An 18005-nucleotide genomic window follows, 5' to 3' on the forward strand; every position below is an offset into this window, starting at 1 on the left:
TGCCTCTAGGCCGAGTTTCTCATCTCTGCCTACGGTCAGTCTGCCTTCTCTCTTCTGTGTTAAAGGACAGCAGGGTAACCTGAAAGATAAGAGCATTTTATTTGTAAAACCTTTGCCAATTGACTTTGAGCATGAAAGAAAATAATCCTATTGCTATCTCAAAAAGAACATCTTTTCAGCCTTCCTCCCATCCTGAGCATCCTGGGGCCCCAGGAATTCCAGTGCTTCTAGCTCAAATCCCCACAGTGGTGTCAATGCGTACTTCCCGTGTGAAGGAGCCCTGAAACAGGCACTAGCCATTTGATGACCGCGAGCAGTGCTCTCTGGCAGAAACCGTAGTAGCACGTGCGCCATGCCCGAGTCAGTGTGAGGCAGGCAAGGCTGCCAGGAGGCTGACGCTGACCCCTCCTCAGCTGGGGCAGAGGAGCTGGCGCAGCCGTGAAGCAGCCACATGGGAGGTGTCTCAGCTGAAGGTTAACGTCTCGGCATCTCCAGCCTGGGAGTTGGAATTGGATGGAGGGGTGAATGCTGTCTTGCCTTCAGCTAGAGCTTTAAAATGCTGTGAGGAGAAAGGAGAAGGAATATGGAGGATTTGGGGATATGCTAGTTATGACACTTTATTAAGAACTAACCTCTGCATAGGGCTTCCCAGGTGACTCTAGTGGTAAAGAACCTGCCTGCCAATGCAGGAGATGTAAGAGACATGGGTTTGATCCCTGGGTCGGGAAGATCCCCTGGAAGAGGGCATAGCAACCCATCTAGTATTCTTGCCTGGAGAACCCCATAGCCAGAGGAGCCTTGTGGGCTACAGTCCATGGGGTCGCAAAGAGCTGGACACAACTAAAGCAACTTAGCACATACAACCTCTTTACAACTCTTTAAGCTCCATTCTTCTCCCAATTCTACTTCTAAAACAATTCCTTGGTATTGTCTTTGAAAAGTAGCTAGAAATGTGCCCTGCCTCCTTCAAACATGAACCCCCTTTTTCCTGTGCTTCCTGCTTCCATTCATTAGGCCACTTAATTCTGTAAGACTGAGTGTCCACTGTAGATCCTCACCTACCCTAAGGCCCACATGGGTTCTATTTCCCCTTCCTTTACAAGCCCCATCCCTGCCTGCTTCACAGTTCCCTCCGTTACGGGGAGGGCAATGATAACTCCAGGCAGAGACCTCCTCCATTGTCACAGGCAGAATCACAGCAGGTTGAGGACACTGGCGGCAGCAGTCACTACAGCTGAAGTCAATCTCTAGTGCTGGTCTTACCTGTGAGTTCTTGAATTCCGAGTAGAGGGAAAAGAGCAGATGGAGGGACTGAATTCGACTCTTGTAGACAGGGATGTCTAGGATAGCTGAAATCGAGAACTCCCATGAGCAGAAACAAAAATCTGGGAATATGGGGCATTTCTGTTTAGGTGGCTAGTCTCTTCCCAGATGGAATGTGTTACTGTAACTCTAGGGGTTAAATACCCAGCAGGTAGTCACAAAAACCCAAACACCACCCTCAAGTGCTGCCAAACAGCATAACTGGCTTAAAGAAAAGGCTGTAATTCAGAGTAAAAAAGCCTTTTCAACAGCCCACAGTGAATTTATCCAAAGACGGGGCGGCCAAGAAAGGGACGGGAGGGCTTACCACAGATCATATCAATGTACTCTGCCAGGCTGCAATCAATCTCTGCTGTGGGCAGGCTCACCTAGGAGAGGCACAGGACAGACCCAAATCAAAGGCTGACATTTCAGCGGTCCTAGCATCATTCCCTTTATCTGAAGGAAAAGAGCTCCGAGCATAAGGGGTGTGATGGGCTGAATTGTGTCCTCCTCAAATTTATATGCTAAAGTCTTGACCCCAAGTGTGTCAGGTGGTATATTTGGAGATACTGTCATAAAAGAGATGAGTTAAAATGAGGCCATTAGGATGAGCCCTAATCCAGAGCAACTGGAACCCTTATAAAAGGAAATCAGGACACAGACACACAGAGAGGAAGGCCACATGGAGACACAGGGAGGAGACGGCCAAGGGGAGAGGCTCTGGAAGAACTCAGCGCTGTGGACAGTTTGATGTCCAACTTCCAGTGGTGTGAAAAAATAAATTTCTTTTGCTTAAGCCACCCAGTCTGTGGTACTGTGTTACGGCAGCCTGAGCAATAATACAATTTTTTTTTTTTCCTGATCAGTAAAATGGAATTGGTTATACTCATTAACCACTGAAATAGCAGAAGATATAATAGGGCTAAAATATTTTATAAGTAAAATACACTGCCATGCAGTCTTCCTGTATTTGTGAAGAAGAAACTGGACCCAGGTTATGGGCAAGTATTTATAGTTACTTGGAGTTACAAGGCCTAATGGTCCTTGGACACCACAGGAACAGAAAAAGTGACATGATATCTCAGATGACAGGCTCCAGATCAAAACCAGTTCATACTGTACGTTTAAAAACCATTAGCATCTTAAAAACTTTTTGTTCTCTTTTTATAAAAATCAGGGTGTAATTTTATAAAAATCAGCTTCTGCAATTTCCTTTTTCCAACATATAATTGATACTTCTCTGTATCAGAGCAAAATAAGGCCAAATGATTCCTCAGGTGAGTATTTCACTGACTGGATGTACCACAATCTATCTATTCAGTTCCCTAGTCAGACATTTTTTCCTCAGCTACAGCTTTAAAATGCTGTGATAAAAGAGATTGTTTTCAAATTCTTTGCTTTTTTACAGTAATTTCTCAATAAACATATACCCCCCCAAAACTGTCTTCATTAGCTTACATTTTAGTAGAGAGAAACAAAAAACAAAATAAAGTATATAATATGTCAGAAGGTAAGTACTATGGAGAAAAAGCAGGTAAAGAGCTTGGGGAACATGGGGTAGCAGTTTTAAATACCATGACCAGGAAGGATCTGTTACCATCTTTGCTCAATTTTCTTGATATGTAAGAGCTCTTTGGGCTTCCCTGGTGGCTCCGCGGTAAAGAATCTGCCTGCGATGCAGAAGCCTCAGGAGACGCAGGTTCGATCTCTTAGCACACATGCAAAAGCTCTTTGCTTGGATAGTAATGTTGTCACATATATATGTAAGTAACTTCTTGATCCATCACTTGTTTTTTCAGCCATGCCATTCAGGAGCTTAGTTTCTGGGACAGGGATTGAACCTGGCCTTTGGGAGTGAAAGTGTGAAGCCCTAACCACTGGACAGCCAGGGAGTTCCCAGTCCATCATATTTTAAACTTTGTTTATGGTAACTATTAGAATTTTTTATTTGTATGAGTCTATAAACTGTCACATTTTCCACATGACTTTTAAGATTCTTATTACACAAAGAAATACTTCACCATCCCAACAGTAGTAAGTATTGGGTTGGCCAAAAGATTTGTTTGGGTTTTCCCATAACATCATACAGGAAAACCCGAACGAACCTTTTGGACAACTGAATATTTCTCCTATATAAAAAAAATGGTACTTGTAATAGCTTTATTTTTACTTCATTGTTTAACTCATTTGGAATTCACGTATGCATATGGTTGGGGCTTTCCTGGTGGCTCAGTGGTAAAGAATCTGCCTGCAATGCAGAGACTCAGGTTCAATCCCTGGGTCGGGAAGATCCCCTGGAGGAGAGCATGGCAAGCCACTCTAGTACTCTTGCCTGGAGAATCCCCACGGACAGAGGACCCTGGCGGGCTACAGTCCATGAGGTCTCACGGAGTCTCACACAACTAAAGCAACTAAGCAGCGGCAGCAGCATGCATATGGCTGAGGCATAGATCTATTTTTCTCAAGTGACTGGTCAGTAATCTCATCACAACCCATTCTACCTGTAATCATTTAACCATCTTTCTTGGGCATGCTTGATGGTCCAGTGGTTAAAATTCTGTTTCTACTGCAGGGGGTGTGGGTTTGATCCCTGGTGGGGGAACTAAGGTCTTCATGCTGTGAGGCATGGCCAAAAAAAAGAGTAAAATAACCATCTTTCTTATACAGCAAATTTCCACATTTATGTGGGTTTTTTCTGCGTTGTCTATGTGCTGCTGATCTAGCTCTATTCCTAACCAGAACATTATTATTTACTATAGCTCTATAATTTTCTACTGTCTGATAGGGCAAATCCTCCATCATTTTTTCCCTGAAATTTTATTTAGACTTGAAAGTTGACTCTCTCAGATAACCTTTGTTACAAACATTTCAATTTCTAAAAAACAATGCAGTTGAAATCCGAACTGCAAGGGCAGCCCACTGCATGGCACACTGGGGCAAGTGCTGGTGCCTCCCAGGAGCGTGGTTTGACTCCTCATTCACTGCGACCTAGTGCTGCCCTCCACTCAAGGTGTATAATTTGCTTCAAAAAGGTCTTGACAGTTTATGAAATATATTCCTGGGCACTTTTTAAAAATTTAGGATCATTAGGAATGGGACATCAGCTACTCAAAACAGGACATATGCCTCTGTGGAAAGGGTAAGTCCACAGTGGTAATACTTTAGGTACATACATTCACCAAAAGTTACGTGTTCAAAGCAATAGTATAATAATATTACAGAGTAATTTATAACAGCTCAAATCTGTAAACTACTCAATGGCTATCACAGAATGGATAAATAAATTGTCCTATATTCAAACAATGGAATACCATAATTAGAATAAATGTATAACCACAATCTAAGAAGCAATATGGATAAATCTCTACATGGATGAACAATACAGATAAGCAATAAACAAGACACAAAGGAACATGATTAGATTTAGATAAAATACAAAACAGGCAAACCTAATCTGTGCTGTTAGAAGTCAGGATGGTAGTTAAGTTGGGAGATAGAAGCCTGAGGGGGCTTCCAGGATGCCAGCAGTGTTCTGGTTTTTTTGATCTGATGTGTTGGCTACACAAAGGTATTTGGTTGGTGAAAATTGATCAACACTTAACGTGTTTGTTTCCAATTTTATATTATACATAAATTTAAAAGTTAATGATAATAGTAATACAAGAAGAGAGAAACTATGGTCCCTAGAATGAATGCCACACTTTCTAAGCTCCTGCTACCTTCCACTCACCTTTCCCAAAAGTTCTTCAAACTCTGGAGACCACTCCTGCATCAATGTGTCAATATCGGGCATAGGCCTAGAATTATAGCGGCAAGGGTGAACAGAAAACATGGGCTGGTATCAGCAATCTTTGCATCATGATATTCTAGGCTGAAGGGAGGTTCTCAGCCTGGGCACATTAGGATTTCAAGAGAACACAGACTGAGTGGGCCACACTTACCCAAGACCTAGGGTTTGGAGAAGCTGGCTAAGTAAAAATACCAGGTAAACCATAATCTTTATGTCTGCAATCTTAGCCAGTAGCGGCCAGGATCCATAGGTCCTGACGTTGATATATTTCAAATATGTCCCAATCTTGGCACCTCCTCCTCAGAAGCAATGACTTCCTAGGTGGTGAAGATTACCATGGGTTACTATGGTGAAGAATGTGCTATTTCTTACCTGGTATAGTGCACAGTTGCAGGGGGCTTGGAACGGTGTAACTCAGAGATGCTCTCAATCCATGTGTCAATGGCTTTGGGATTCTTTTCTGCATCTTCCAGGCTCTTTACTTTCATATGTTGCTAGAAAAACAACAGGAAAGCCAGACTGACGGCAATGAAGTAGCTCCCTTGTCTTCACAGAGAAGCTCATCATATGCTGCTATTTCATATTCGAGGTAACTGATGAAAAGGGAAGCTTGCCAGTAGCCAAATGAAGATTATAGAAAACCCTGTTAAAGTCTTCTGGAGCCAGGGGAAAGGGGCAAGTCAACAGGATAGGAATGATCACAATGAGAGACCATTTAAACCTAGTAGGATGGCTAGAATAAAAAAGACAATACCAAGTGTTGATGAGGATGTGGAGAAATTGGAACTCTCATTCATTGCTGATGGGACTATAAATTGATTCAACCACTTTGGAAAAGAGTTTAGCAGTTCCTCAAAATATTAAATAGTTTCCATATGGACCAGTAACCCTACTTTTACCTATACCCAAGACAAATAACAATATATGTCCGTGCAAAAACATGTACCTGTTCCTAGAAGCAGAAGTGGGATTAACAGGTAAATGCATAGATACAGTGTGATATATCCATACAGTGGAGCATTATTCAGCCATAAAAAAGGGAATGCGTAGTGACCAGGGTTTAGGAGCAGGGGGAATGAGGAGAGGAGTGACTACTAATGGGTATAGGGTTTCTTTCTGTTTGTTTTTGTTTCTGTGTTTTGGCTGCACTGAGTAGCTTATAGAATTGTAGTTCTCTGATCAGGGATTGAACCGGGCCCACAGCAGTGCTGAGCCCTAACCACCTAGTGGGGTAATTCCCCACTAGGGAATTACCAAGGGGTTTCTTTTTGGAATATGAAAATGTTCTTAAATAATGGTGATGGTTGCATTAGCTCCGTGAATATACTAAAAATCACTGAACTAAAATAAATAAATAAAAATAAAAATCACTGAACTGTACAATTTTAAAAGGTGAATTTCACAATAATTACATTATGTTTTAATACAACTGTTATCTAAAAAATAGGGCTGGTTGAAATCATAGCCATCCCTTTTACAGGGAGTAAGTCGACTGTTAAAATATTAGCGAGGCTTCTACTCTCAGCCCCCTTGAGCTGGGGCCTGTGCTAGGCCAGTAGCTTACTGTGATGTTGTGCTGTTTGGAATTCTCTGTTAACCACAGTGAGAGCACTGTAGGGTCTGACTGCTTTGTTGAAGGCTCATCCAATACCAATAGGCCAAGGTTGTCAGGCTTTCCATCAGGACGTGGAACCTGGAAAGGAGAAAGGTAAGAACATGAAAAGGCACACTTGTTTTCAAGAAGCTAAGGAAGAACTTTTCTGGTCATCACTATTACTAGTATTAAAAAGCATGCCTATATATCATGCTGTACCAAAATACTATCTAGAAAAAAAATACATGACCTTAAATATAAAGCTGAAGTTATGGATAATTAGGAGGCAAATATACGACAAATTTTTAACACATAATGAGATAATTATTTACCTATTAGCAATGAGTATAATTTCGAGTTGAGAGCAAGTTAAGAATTCCAGTGAAATGAAGAATATATACTAAGGTAGTTATTGTTAGTCAAGGAAATTAGTTTAACTGTTAGAGTAATAGAGGGGTTAGAAGAAACACCTAAGGAGTCATTTTAGGACGTTCTGACCTTTAAGAATGCATCAATATCCCCAACCGCTGGGATGAAATCAGGAATGAAAGGCTTCAGTTTGTGGTCCAGGTCAATCAACTGTGGTGTATACCTAGGAGATATTGCCATGAGAAGGTGGAGACCGTCAGTGAAACTTATTTTATTATTCAGAATGAAAAAAACCTAAGGGGAATGGTCATGTTTCAGATAAGAGGAAGGCAAGGGCAAGGCAGGGCTAGGGGTTGTGGTGGGAGGTCCTAGTACTCACCTGCTGATGTACTGGAAGAGCTCCTTAACCTCAGCAGAAACTGGCAAATGCTCATAGTCTGCAGGATCGTACGCCCTGGGGAAAGGAAACCACGGCTCAAGGTGGCCAGAGAAGAGTGGGGGTTGCTGAGTCCTGGTTCAGCACAGAGCATGTGACTCTAAACCTAGTTTCTGCTCCACCCACATCTGCCTCTTCTGAGTGGCTTGCAAGGCAACTTTAAAACTGATTATAATCAGCTCTCAGTTATCTCTGACAATGAAGAAAAACAGGTACAGAAAATCCAAAACATAATCTTGAAAAATTTTAGAGTGTAGCAGAAATTGTTTTCCTTTTTTCTTTTTAAATGAAGGGGATAAAGAGAAAAGATAGAATGAGATCTTAATTTCTGACATGAAAATGGTTTGTCTCAAGAAAAAGGAGTTTTTACAAAGATGTTTTTCAGTGTTATTTGTAAAAGTAAAAAATTGGAAACAAATAAAATGTCTAACGCTTGAGAGATAGGTCAAGCTGGACACTGCAGTTATTGAAAGGTACTTGCATTAATACATGAAATGTATACAGTTAAAAGAAATAGTAGAGTGCATATTAATGACTATAATTAAGTAAAATGTAATGAATTGATAGGGCTTCCCAGATGGCTCAATGGGAAAGAATCCACCTGCCAATGCAGGAGATGCAGGTTCGATCCCTGGGTTGAGAAGATCCCCTAGGGAAGGAAATGGCAACCCACCCCAGTGTTCTTTCCTGGAAAATCCTATGGACAGAGGAGCCTGGAGTCCGTGGGGTCACAAAAGAGTTGGACGTGAATGAGTGACTAAACAACCATGAATTGACAAAGTATATAAGTGACTTGGAAAGTGATTTAAGGTTCTTCTGGGGAGAGTTGCTTAAGAAAAAAACTAAATAGATTACTTAAAGTTTACCTTTCCCCAGATTATAATTTATGGAAGCAGGATCATGAGGTAAACTGCAAAGCATGAAAAGTCAGGCTGCTATTAAACACTTGCCTAATTTACTTAGTGTCTACCTGCATGTGAATAATTAAAATGTAACTATTTTTATTTTTATTAAACTACTTCATTGAATAAGTGGTGCATGCACATGATAGGAAATAAAAGGTACAAAATGTATACAGTGGAAAGTTATGCTCCCCTCCCAAGAGTAATCAGTATTATGAGTTCCTAGTGTTGCCTATGTAGTATGTAGTATCTGTTTGATACACATGCTAGCACAACACAAAGACTTCTATACCTTTTTAAAATGTAACAATGTCCCTTGAAGATTGTTCTTTACCACCACATAATTATCTTCTCTTCCCTAAAATGTGAACTCCCTGGAGTCAGAGACCATCAGATAAATTGACTCAGCAAATCCTCATGAAATCCCTGAGCCCACAGATGTTTCAAACAGTGCAAGTGACATCATAGTGACATCACAGGACTCAGGCAGTGGAGCCAGAGAAGAAGGAACACTCATTATGTTGGGTTTCTGAGCATCTGATAACCCTAGAGAAGATCAAAAGAGCTGCTAGAAGTTCACTTCTCACTGACATCCTCCTGTCCAGTGTTTGGAAGGAAGAGTTTCCTCCTTTGCGAGGGTGCTCTCCTTACCCTTCCAAAGGGGCCCCATGCTCTTCATCATCATCATCAGAATCAGTTTCAGATGAGTCATCATCGTCGTCATCATCATCGTTCTCACTAAAGCCCCGCTGAGGCGTCAGCTGTGAGGTCTTCTTCTTCTCCTGAGACAAAGCAGGGTAGGCATAGAAAGCTCCCGGTTAGGAGAAATTGGGGAGAAGGAAATTGCAACCCACTCCAGTATTCTTGCCCGGAAAATCCCATTGACAGAGGAGCCTGGTGGGCTACAGTCCACAGGGTCACAAGAGGCAGACACGACTTGCTGACTAAACCACCACCACCAGCAGTGTACTTTTGCCCAGTTCTCACCTAGCGCTGTAACAAGAACCCTCCCACTTGGCACCAATTCACTGGAAAGAGAAGGAAGCCCTCCCCAGAAGGGCCCCAAGAACCTTCTTCGCTCCTTCTTAGCTACTGAGTCCCCACTTTCTATAACCATAGTCATCTGTGTGTGGCTTGGGTATACTTTATTCAGTACATCTCTCTTTTACCTCTCACTTAGGAGATCCTGAGAACTCTGCATAAACTTTATCCAGTCAGCTTCAGCTCTAAAACTGAGGGACTTCTGAAGAAGAACGCACTTCTTCTGAAGAAGAACTCTAAATAGTTATTTTGGGAGGAAATAGGGGGAAGATGAAGTGGGGAAGACACATTTTAGGGGATCTTAATACTCACAAAGATCACAGGGAGGAAACCTAGTATTTAATTTGCAAGACTGCCCAGGGGAAGCTGCTTATAACCAAGGAAGAAAAATCGTACTCAACCCTGTGCCTGGATTCTGTCCAGCAGTTCCAGAGACTGTGCATTTTCCTTTGCATTCAATGGGTATCTGACCTACTCATGGTCTCCCTTCCTTCCCCAACAAGTTAAATAAAATAACTGTACCTTATATCTCAAGATAGTCATGTATGGATGTGAGAGTTGGACTACAAAGAAAGCTGCTTTCTTTAAAGAATTGATGCTTTTGAACTGTGGTGTTGGAGAAGACTCTTGAGAGTCCCTTGGACTGCAAGGAGATCAAATCAGTCAGTCCTAAAGGAAATCATCCTGAATATTCATTGGAAGGACTGATGCTGAAGCTGAAACTCCAATACGTTGGCCACCTGATGTGAAGATCTGACTCACTGGAAAAGACCCTGATGCAGGGAAAGACTGAAGGCAGGAGAAGGGGATGACAGAGGATGAGATGGTTGTGTGGCATCACTGACTCGATGGACATGAGTTTGAGCAAGCTTTGGGAGTTTGTGATGGACAGGGAAGCCTGGTGTGCTGCAGTCCATGAGAAGGGGTCTGGTGGTGCTTGGGCTTGCCAGGGCAGTTGGGATGGGGGTCCCTGTCTTTGCCTCTAGGGCCTGGAGCCTGTGGTATGCCTTCACTTAGGATCTGAAAGGTGGCCAACTGGCCCCCTTTAAAAATGGGTTTTCAAGCTCAGTTTCCATATGGCTTATACTGAGGTTAAGAGATATTTGGTTCTAGTTTTAAAAATTATTTAACAATTCTTTTAAAGTGGCTTCTGACATATAAAACTGTGACATATTATAGGACATCTTAAAAAAAAAAAACTTTTGGTTACATTTTCCTCTAAGCATAACACAGATTTATTATACATCAACAAAAATGTATTTTTATTTTATTTTATTTTTAAACTTTACATAATTGTATTAGTTTTGCCAAATATCAAAATGAATCCGCCACAGGTATACATGTGGACAAAAATGTATTTTAACTAATATGTAACATATGGTATAGATGACAGTTGCAGAAATTGTCTTACTGGTATACAGTTGGTAAGGATCTCCCATAGTGTTCTTTACTAATTCAAAATCTGCCCAAATTATTCTTGGGTCACATGGGAAGCAGTCTGGCAAGGGAAGATTTTTAAGAATATTGTCAGCTTAAAGATTATTCAAAAGTGGATCCTTTTTACTGATTCTGGGTGTATATTAAATTGGAAAGATAAATGAGCCTTTAATATTGACTGTATCATGTGAAGATGAAAAATTCAGGATGAATACACAAAATTAGGAGGTCAATTTAGGAAAATTGTTCACTTTTGTCTGCTTCTTCAAAGTAGTGCTTTGCAAAATCTCTGACCTAAGGCAGAAGACTTTATATACCAGACAAAAGGCCAAAAAATTACTTTGTAGGTGAGATGTCAAACAGCACATAGTCACAAAGCAGAGCTATTTCAAAACATTACATTTTAGACTTCCTACGAAATCCCTCTCTCTCACTGTAGCTTTCTGCATTACTTCGAATATTCTCCTTCACTTGAGTCCTCAAAACTCCTATTCTTGGAGGATAATTAAAGCATAGGCATTGGACAATGTGCTAAGGCTAACCACAAGGGCTATTAGGCAGTGCACATGTGCAAATTTAAGGCCCCGTCCATCTAGAGCGGAGAAGGCAATGGCAACCCACTCCAGTATTCTTGCCTGGCAAATCCCATGGACGGAGGAGCCTGGTGGGCTGCAGTCCATGGGGTCGCTAGGAGTTGGACACGACTGAGCGACTTCCCTTTCACTTTTCACTTTCATGCATTGGAGAAGGCAATGGCAACCCACTCCAGTGTTCTTGCCTGGAGAATCCCAGGGATGGGGGAGCCTGGTGGGCTGCTGTCTCTGGGGTCGCACATAGTCGGACATGACTGAAGCGACTTAGCAGCAGTAGCAGCCATCTAGAGCTGTAGGCATTTTCTCATCTCTCTTTCAGAAATGGTGATTCTCTTGGTTCATAAAATAACAATAAGTGACATCTGGGCCTTAAGACTTCAAAATTAAAGTCTCTCTTTCACAAAATACTGGCAGTATCACAAGTGTTGACAATGAACAAAGGCCAGGACCAGTCATTTCAAACTTGCTTTATCATAAGAATTATTTGCAGTGCTTGCTCAAATATATTTACATTTTCAGGTTTTTATCTTCAAGAATCCAATTAGGTAGTGCTGGGTGGGGACCGGTCATTTTTTTTTTTTTTTTTTTTCCGTAAGTACCCCAGTTGATTAAAATGACCAGAAAAGTTTCAGAAACCCCGGACTGTGTTATATGAAATTTCTTGCCAAAAAGTCAGCTATAACAATAATCTTTATTCCTGAAGGAGAATCACAGTCTTAAGGCTCTTGGCCATTGACTGTTCTCCATGAGCTTAAAGACACCTAACCAGTAGTGGTGAGTATTCAAGAAATGTTTGCTACTGAACTCGTGTCACTTTAAATTAGCTACAAAATACACAAAGCAGCAATTTCACAAGAAGTTGTGGATTATACTGCACCTTGTTATTTTCATCTTCATACTCATCACTGCTGTTATCAGCCATAGTCTTGTTAGAAAGATGCGAGGAACAAGGAACTCCTTAGAAGAAAAGTTTTCCCATTAGGTTTTTGTTAAAATGATTTTTAAAGACAGATATATTTCATTTATAATATTTTATGCTCTAACCATTTTATGGAACAGGATTGATAAGAATAGCTAACTGAAAGATAGGAAACTGAATTCTAGCATGGCTCTGTCAATTCAAGATACACTTACTAAGTATTATTATGCTTAAGGCATTGGGTTAGACATTATATTAATACTAACTGATTATCTGCCATTACACAAATAGCATAAAATCTGCCCTTAGTTTATTGTTGAAATAAAGTCAGTAACGAGTGAAGCAAAAGGAGTGCTGGATTTATAGTCAGAAGACTCAGTTTAAAGGACAACTCTATCACGTGGACAAAACGATTCAACCTCTCTGGGTGTCAGTAGTCCCACCTCTCAATGGGGTCAGTAATATTTGTCACTCAGGATTGTTGCAAGGATCAATCAAAAAAACTTTATGTGGAAGGATAGGACCTAGGTCCTGGTATACAATAGTCACCAATATGAATCTGAATCAGGTTTTTACTTTACAAATTTTGGTTTATTTTTAATAACCAGTGATTTACAATTGCAAAACAAAAAACAACCATTTCTCTTCTTTCCTCTTAATGCCTCTCTTACCTTTGTGTTTCGTGGTTGGAGTATAAATACTTGCAACCTCTTCAGAGTCGTTAATCTCTAGACGCTCATCATACGTCTGGTTTTCAACAATCTTGGTCTAAGCAAAAGGAAGTATGACTACATAGCTTCTATCACGGGACATTAAGCAGTCTTTGGAGAGGTGGATTCCAAACCAGCAATGGTTCCTCTTCCTTACCCAAGACATCAGTTTTACCTGAAACGTTTACCCCCCAGGTGGCTTAGACGATAAAGAATCTGCCTGCCAATGAAGGAGACACAGGTTCGATCCCTGGGTCAGGAAGCTCCCCTAGAGGAAGGCATGGCAACCCACTCCAGTATTCTTGCCTGGAGAATCCCATGGACAGAAAAGCCAGGCGGGCTACAGTCCATGGGGTCGCAAAGAGTCGGACACGAGTGAGCGACTAACACTTCCACTTCACCCCCCACTCAAAGTTTCCTTCAGGCTTCTTGGCCCCAGGTCACACAGTTAAGTCATTTTGCTGCAGCTCTTATTTAGGGACTGCTGGCAGGCTGCCTGGGGAACCAGGGAATCGAGGAGAGAAACGACAGCCAGTGTCTGCAGCAGGTACCCAAAGCTGCTAAGATACGCGCGCGAGGGCAATACAGCATCCCTCTGTAGATAATGGCTCTCTCCTCGGGTTCGGTCAGTGTCCCAGTGCTGCCAGCGTTTCTCAGGGGAGGCTGTGGAGGTTCTAGAAAAAGTTCTGTCTCTCGGGTTACCTGGCGGGGTGGGGGAGGGGCGTTCCGCAAAGCGAGGGTAAACTCGGCTCTTGGTCCCATCCAATAATCCTGAAAGCCATCACCCTTATCCCCACCATCCCACCCTCGTCTTGTAGGTCTGATCCCACTTAAGTTTGTCGGGGGGTAAATGAAACAAAGATTGGCGACGGCGTGAAGGAAGAGGGGAGAGAATATTTGTCAAGAAGACGGGAAAAGGTTTAAGAGGTTGGGAAGAGGGAACGGGAGTCCTTCCTATTCCTCTTGGGAGGGAGAAAGAGTACGAATTACCTGTAGCCCCTCTGAATCCGTCTCGTCTATATGGAAAGAACCCCAGCCTAGGACTGGGGTTTCACTCCAATCTGAGGCCTGGCCACTTCTACTTAGAAGACAGCCACGGCTTCTACACGGATCAACTAGCCTGTTATCAGTTGCTAAGGTAAAAAAAAAAGGAAAAATCGCGAGACTTTCCTCCACTCTCGTGAGATCCTCTCCACTCCAGCGCGTTACGTCTCTTCCAGCGAAGGCTCAAAGGAATCAGATCCAGAGGGGCTCGGATCCTGTTTGGCTAGTTTCAAGAAATACGTCTGTGGCGGCATCTAGCGTCGGGGAGCGGCAAAGCTGACGGCTGAATTTCGGTTCGTCTAGAGAGAAGGCAATGGCATCCCACTCCAGTACTCTTGCCTGGAAAATCCCATGGACCGGGGAGCCTGGTAGGCTGCAGTCCATGGGGTCGCGAAGAGTCGGACACGACTGAGCGAATTCACTTTCACTTTTCACTTTCCTGCATTGGAGAAGGAAATGGCAACCCACTCCAGTGTTCTTGCCTGGAGAATCCCAGGGACAGGGGAGCCTGCTGGGCTGCCGATTATGGGGTCGCACAGAGTCGGACACGACTGAAACGACTTAGCAGCAGAGTTAGCCTTCCCATACGGAAATAAGGTGTGTATTTTCTTCCCAGATCAAGGATCACTGGGCTGCAATTCCTGCTAAATCAGTCCAGACAGACTTTAGGCAAACTCGGAAGTTTGCTTAAATTCCCACACTTTGTACGACCTTTTATAGCCTTTATATTACATTATTGGAGAAGGAAATGGCAACCCACTCAAGTGTTCTTGCCTGGAGAATCCCAGGGACGGGGGAGCCTGGTGGGCTGCCGTCTATGGGGTAGCACAGAGTCAGACCCCACTGAAGTGACTTAGCAGCAGCATTACATTATAGTCCTTTCTTACCCTCCATTGTTTCCCATTGCATTGGATATACTTACAGTACTAACAAATTATTATTTATCTGAGATTAAAATTTAACTAATTCTATTGCATTTTTATCTCAAGAAGACTGGACTTCATTAGGGCAGGGTCTGTGTCCAATTATTTTTTAAGCTTTTCATAGCATCAGTGCATTGCTTAGATTCAGTTTAGTCAGTTCAGTAGCTCAGCGGTGTCCGACTCTTGGCCACCCCATGAACCACAGCAAGCCAGGCCTCCCTGTCCATCACCAACTCCTGGAGTTTACCTAAACCCATGTCCATTGAGTCGGTGATGCCATCCAACCATCTCATCCTCTGTCGTCCCCTTTTCCTCCTGCCCTTAATCTTTCCCAGCATCAGGGTCTTTTTCAGTGAGTCAGCTCTTCGCATCAGGTGGCCAAAGTATTGGAGTTTCAGCTTTAGCATCAGTCCTTCCAATGAACACCCAGGACTGATCTCCTTTAGGATGGACTGGTTGGATCTCCTTTCAGTCCAAGGGACTCTCAAGAGTTTTCTCCAACACCACAGTTCAAAAGCATCAATTCTTCGGCACTCAGCTTTCCTTATAGTCCAACTCTCACATCCATACATGCTGCTGCTGCTAAGTCGCTTCAGTCATGTCCGACTCTGTGCGACCCCATAGATGGCAGCTCACCAGGCTCCACCGTCTCTGGGATTCTCCAGGCAAGAACACTGGAGTGGGTTGCCATTTCCTTCTCCAATGCATGAAAGTGAAAAGTGAAAGGGAAGTCGCTCAGTCGTGTCCGACTCTTCGCAACCCCTTGGAGTCCAGCCTACCAGGCTCCTCCGTCCATGGGATTTCCAGGCAAGTATACTGGAGTGGGTTGCCATTGCCTTCTCCCATTCATACATGACTACTGGAAAAACCATAGCCTTGACTAAACAGACCTTTGTTGACACAGTAATGTCTCAGCTATTTAATATGCTCCCTAGCTTGGTCATAACTTTTCTTTCAAGGAGTCACTTCATTCAGTTCACTCACTCAGTCGTGTCCAACTCTTTGCGACCCTATGAATTGCAGCACGCCAGGCCTCCCTGTCCATCACCAAATCCCAGAGTTCACCCAAACCCATGCCCATGTCCATCAAGTCGATGATGCCATCCAGCCATCTCATCTTCTGTCGTCCCCTTCTCCTCCTGCCCCCAATCCCTCCCAGCATCAGAGTCTTTTCCAATGAGTCAACTCTTCGCATGAGGTGGCCAAAGTATTGGAGTTTCAGCTTTAGCATCAGTCCTTCCAAAGAAATCCCAGGGCTGATCTCCTTTAGAATGGACTGGCTGTATCTCCTTGCACTCCAGGGGACTCTCAAGAGTCTTCTCCAACACCACAGTCCAAAAGCATAAATTCTTCGGCGCGAAGCTTTCTTCACAGTCCAACTCTCACATCCATACATGACCACAGGAAAAACCATAGCCTTGACTTAGATGGACCTTTGTTGGCAAAGTAATGTCTCTGCTTTTGAATATGCTATCTAGGTTGCACATAACTTTCCTTCCAAGGAGTAAGCGTCTTTTAATTTCATGGCTGCAATCACCATCTGTAGTGATTTTGGAGCCCCAAAAAATAAAGTCTGACACTGTTTCCACTGTTTCCCCATCTATTTCCCATGAAGTGATGGGACCAGATGCCATGATCTTAGTTTTCTGAATGTTGAGCTTTAAACCAACTTTTTCACTCTGCTCTTTCACTTTCATCAAGAAGCTTTTTAGTTCCTCTTCACTTTCTGCCATAAGGGTGTTGTCATCTGCATATCTGAAGTTATTGATATGTCTCCTGGCAATCTTGATTCCAGCTTGTGCTTCTTCCAGCCCAGCGTTTCTCATGATGTACTCTGCATATAAGTTAAATAAGTGTCTTTTAATTTCATGGCTGCAGTCACCATCTGCAGTGATTTTGGAGCCCCAAAAAATAAAGTCAGCCACTGTTTCCCCTGTTTCCCCATCTATTTGCCATGAAGTGATGGGACCTGATGCCATGATCTTAGTTTTCTGAATGTTGAGCTTTAAGCCAACTTTTTCACTCTCCTCTTTCACTTTCATCAAGAGGCTCTTTAGTTCTTCTTCACTTTCTGCCATAAGGGTGGTGTCATCTGCATATCTGGGTTATTGATATTTCTCCTGGCAATCTTGATTCCAGCTTGTGCTTCATCTAACTGGGCATTTTGCATGATGTACTCTGCACATAAGTTAAATAAGCAGGGTGACATTTTACAGTCTTGACGTACTCCTTTTCCTATTTGGAACTAGTCTGTTGTTCCATGTCCAGTTCTAACTCTTGCTTCCTGACCTGCATACAGGTTTCTCAAGAGGCAGGTCAGGTGGTCTGGTATTCCCATCTCCTTCAGAATTTCCTACAGTTTATTGTGATCCACACAGTCAAAGGCTTTGGCATAGTCAATAAAGCAGGAACATCTAATCAAAAAAGATGTTTTTCTGTAACTCTCTTGCTTTTTTGATTAGGTTCTTTCAAAATGCTCATTGAGTGGATGAATGAAGGAATGAGTGAATGAAAATGTAAGGAACAAGTATTTAAAAATTACAGACATAGTTAATTTGGGGAGTCAGAGGGAGAGAAACAAAATAAAAGAATTTTGGAAATTTGTTCATGAAAACCTGCCAGAGGAAAGCAAAAAGTTATTTTCCTTTGAAAAGGAAAACCAGAGACACCTCTTCTGAGACACTTCTGGTTAAAAAGGGAACTACAAAACAAAAAAAATATTTTGTCGTGTTATGGCTAACAATAATGGGTATGTATTGTTGGGCACTTAATATATAGGAACACTTAGAGTAGATAATTTTATTTATTAAGATGTTCTCTAACTTCATAACTTTATGAGGTGTTACTGTCAATATATAAATTAGGTAATTGACGTTTAGGAGAATTAAAAAAACTTGCCTGAAGTCACCCAGGCAGTAAGGGTGAAAATGGGTCAGTCTAAT

At 42.4% G+C, this 18005-nt stretch overlaps 1 protein-coding gene across 3 annotated transcripts; it reads right to left on the reverse strand.

Moving 5' to 3' along the window:
- Positions 1-75: 75 nt before the first annotated feature.
- IFT46 (intraflagellar transport 46) lies at positions 76-14213 on the reverse strand. Of its 3 annotated transcripts, none has more exons than XM_086339530.1 (12): positions 14087-14213; positions 13058-13154; positions 12345-12424; positions 9048-9178; positions 7438-7512; positions 7188-7281; positions 6660-6788; positions 5468-5589; positions 5036-5102; positions 1631-1691; positions 1264-1349; positions 76-559 (listed from the first exon to the last, which is right to left on the reverse strand). In XM_086339530.1, the coding sequence occupies exons 3-12, from the start codon at positions 12387-12389 to the stop codon at positions 464-466; spliced, it is 906 nt and encodes a 301-aa protein (XP_086195656.1). In that variant the 5' UTR covers positions 12390-12424; positions 13058-13154; positions 14087-14213; the 3' UTR covers positions 76-463. The 3 variants fall into 3 exon arrangements, with proteins under 3 accessions (XP_086195656.1, XP_086195657.1, XP_086195658.1); XM_086339531.1 differs by having other exon boundaries at positions 13058-13271; XM_086339532.1 differs by having other exon boundaries at positions 13058-13316.
- Positions 14214-18005: the final 3792 nt, after the last annotated feature.

The sequence above is a fragment of the Bos grunniens genome, chromosome 15 (genome assembly GCF_055505025.1).
Source record: "Bos grunniens cultivar Pamir isolate PY7600 chromosome 15, Bosgru_T2T1.0, whole genome shotgun sequence".
Taxonomy (NCBI): Eukaryota; Metazoa; Chordata; class Mammalia; order Artiodactyla; family Bovidae; genus Bos; species Bos grunniens.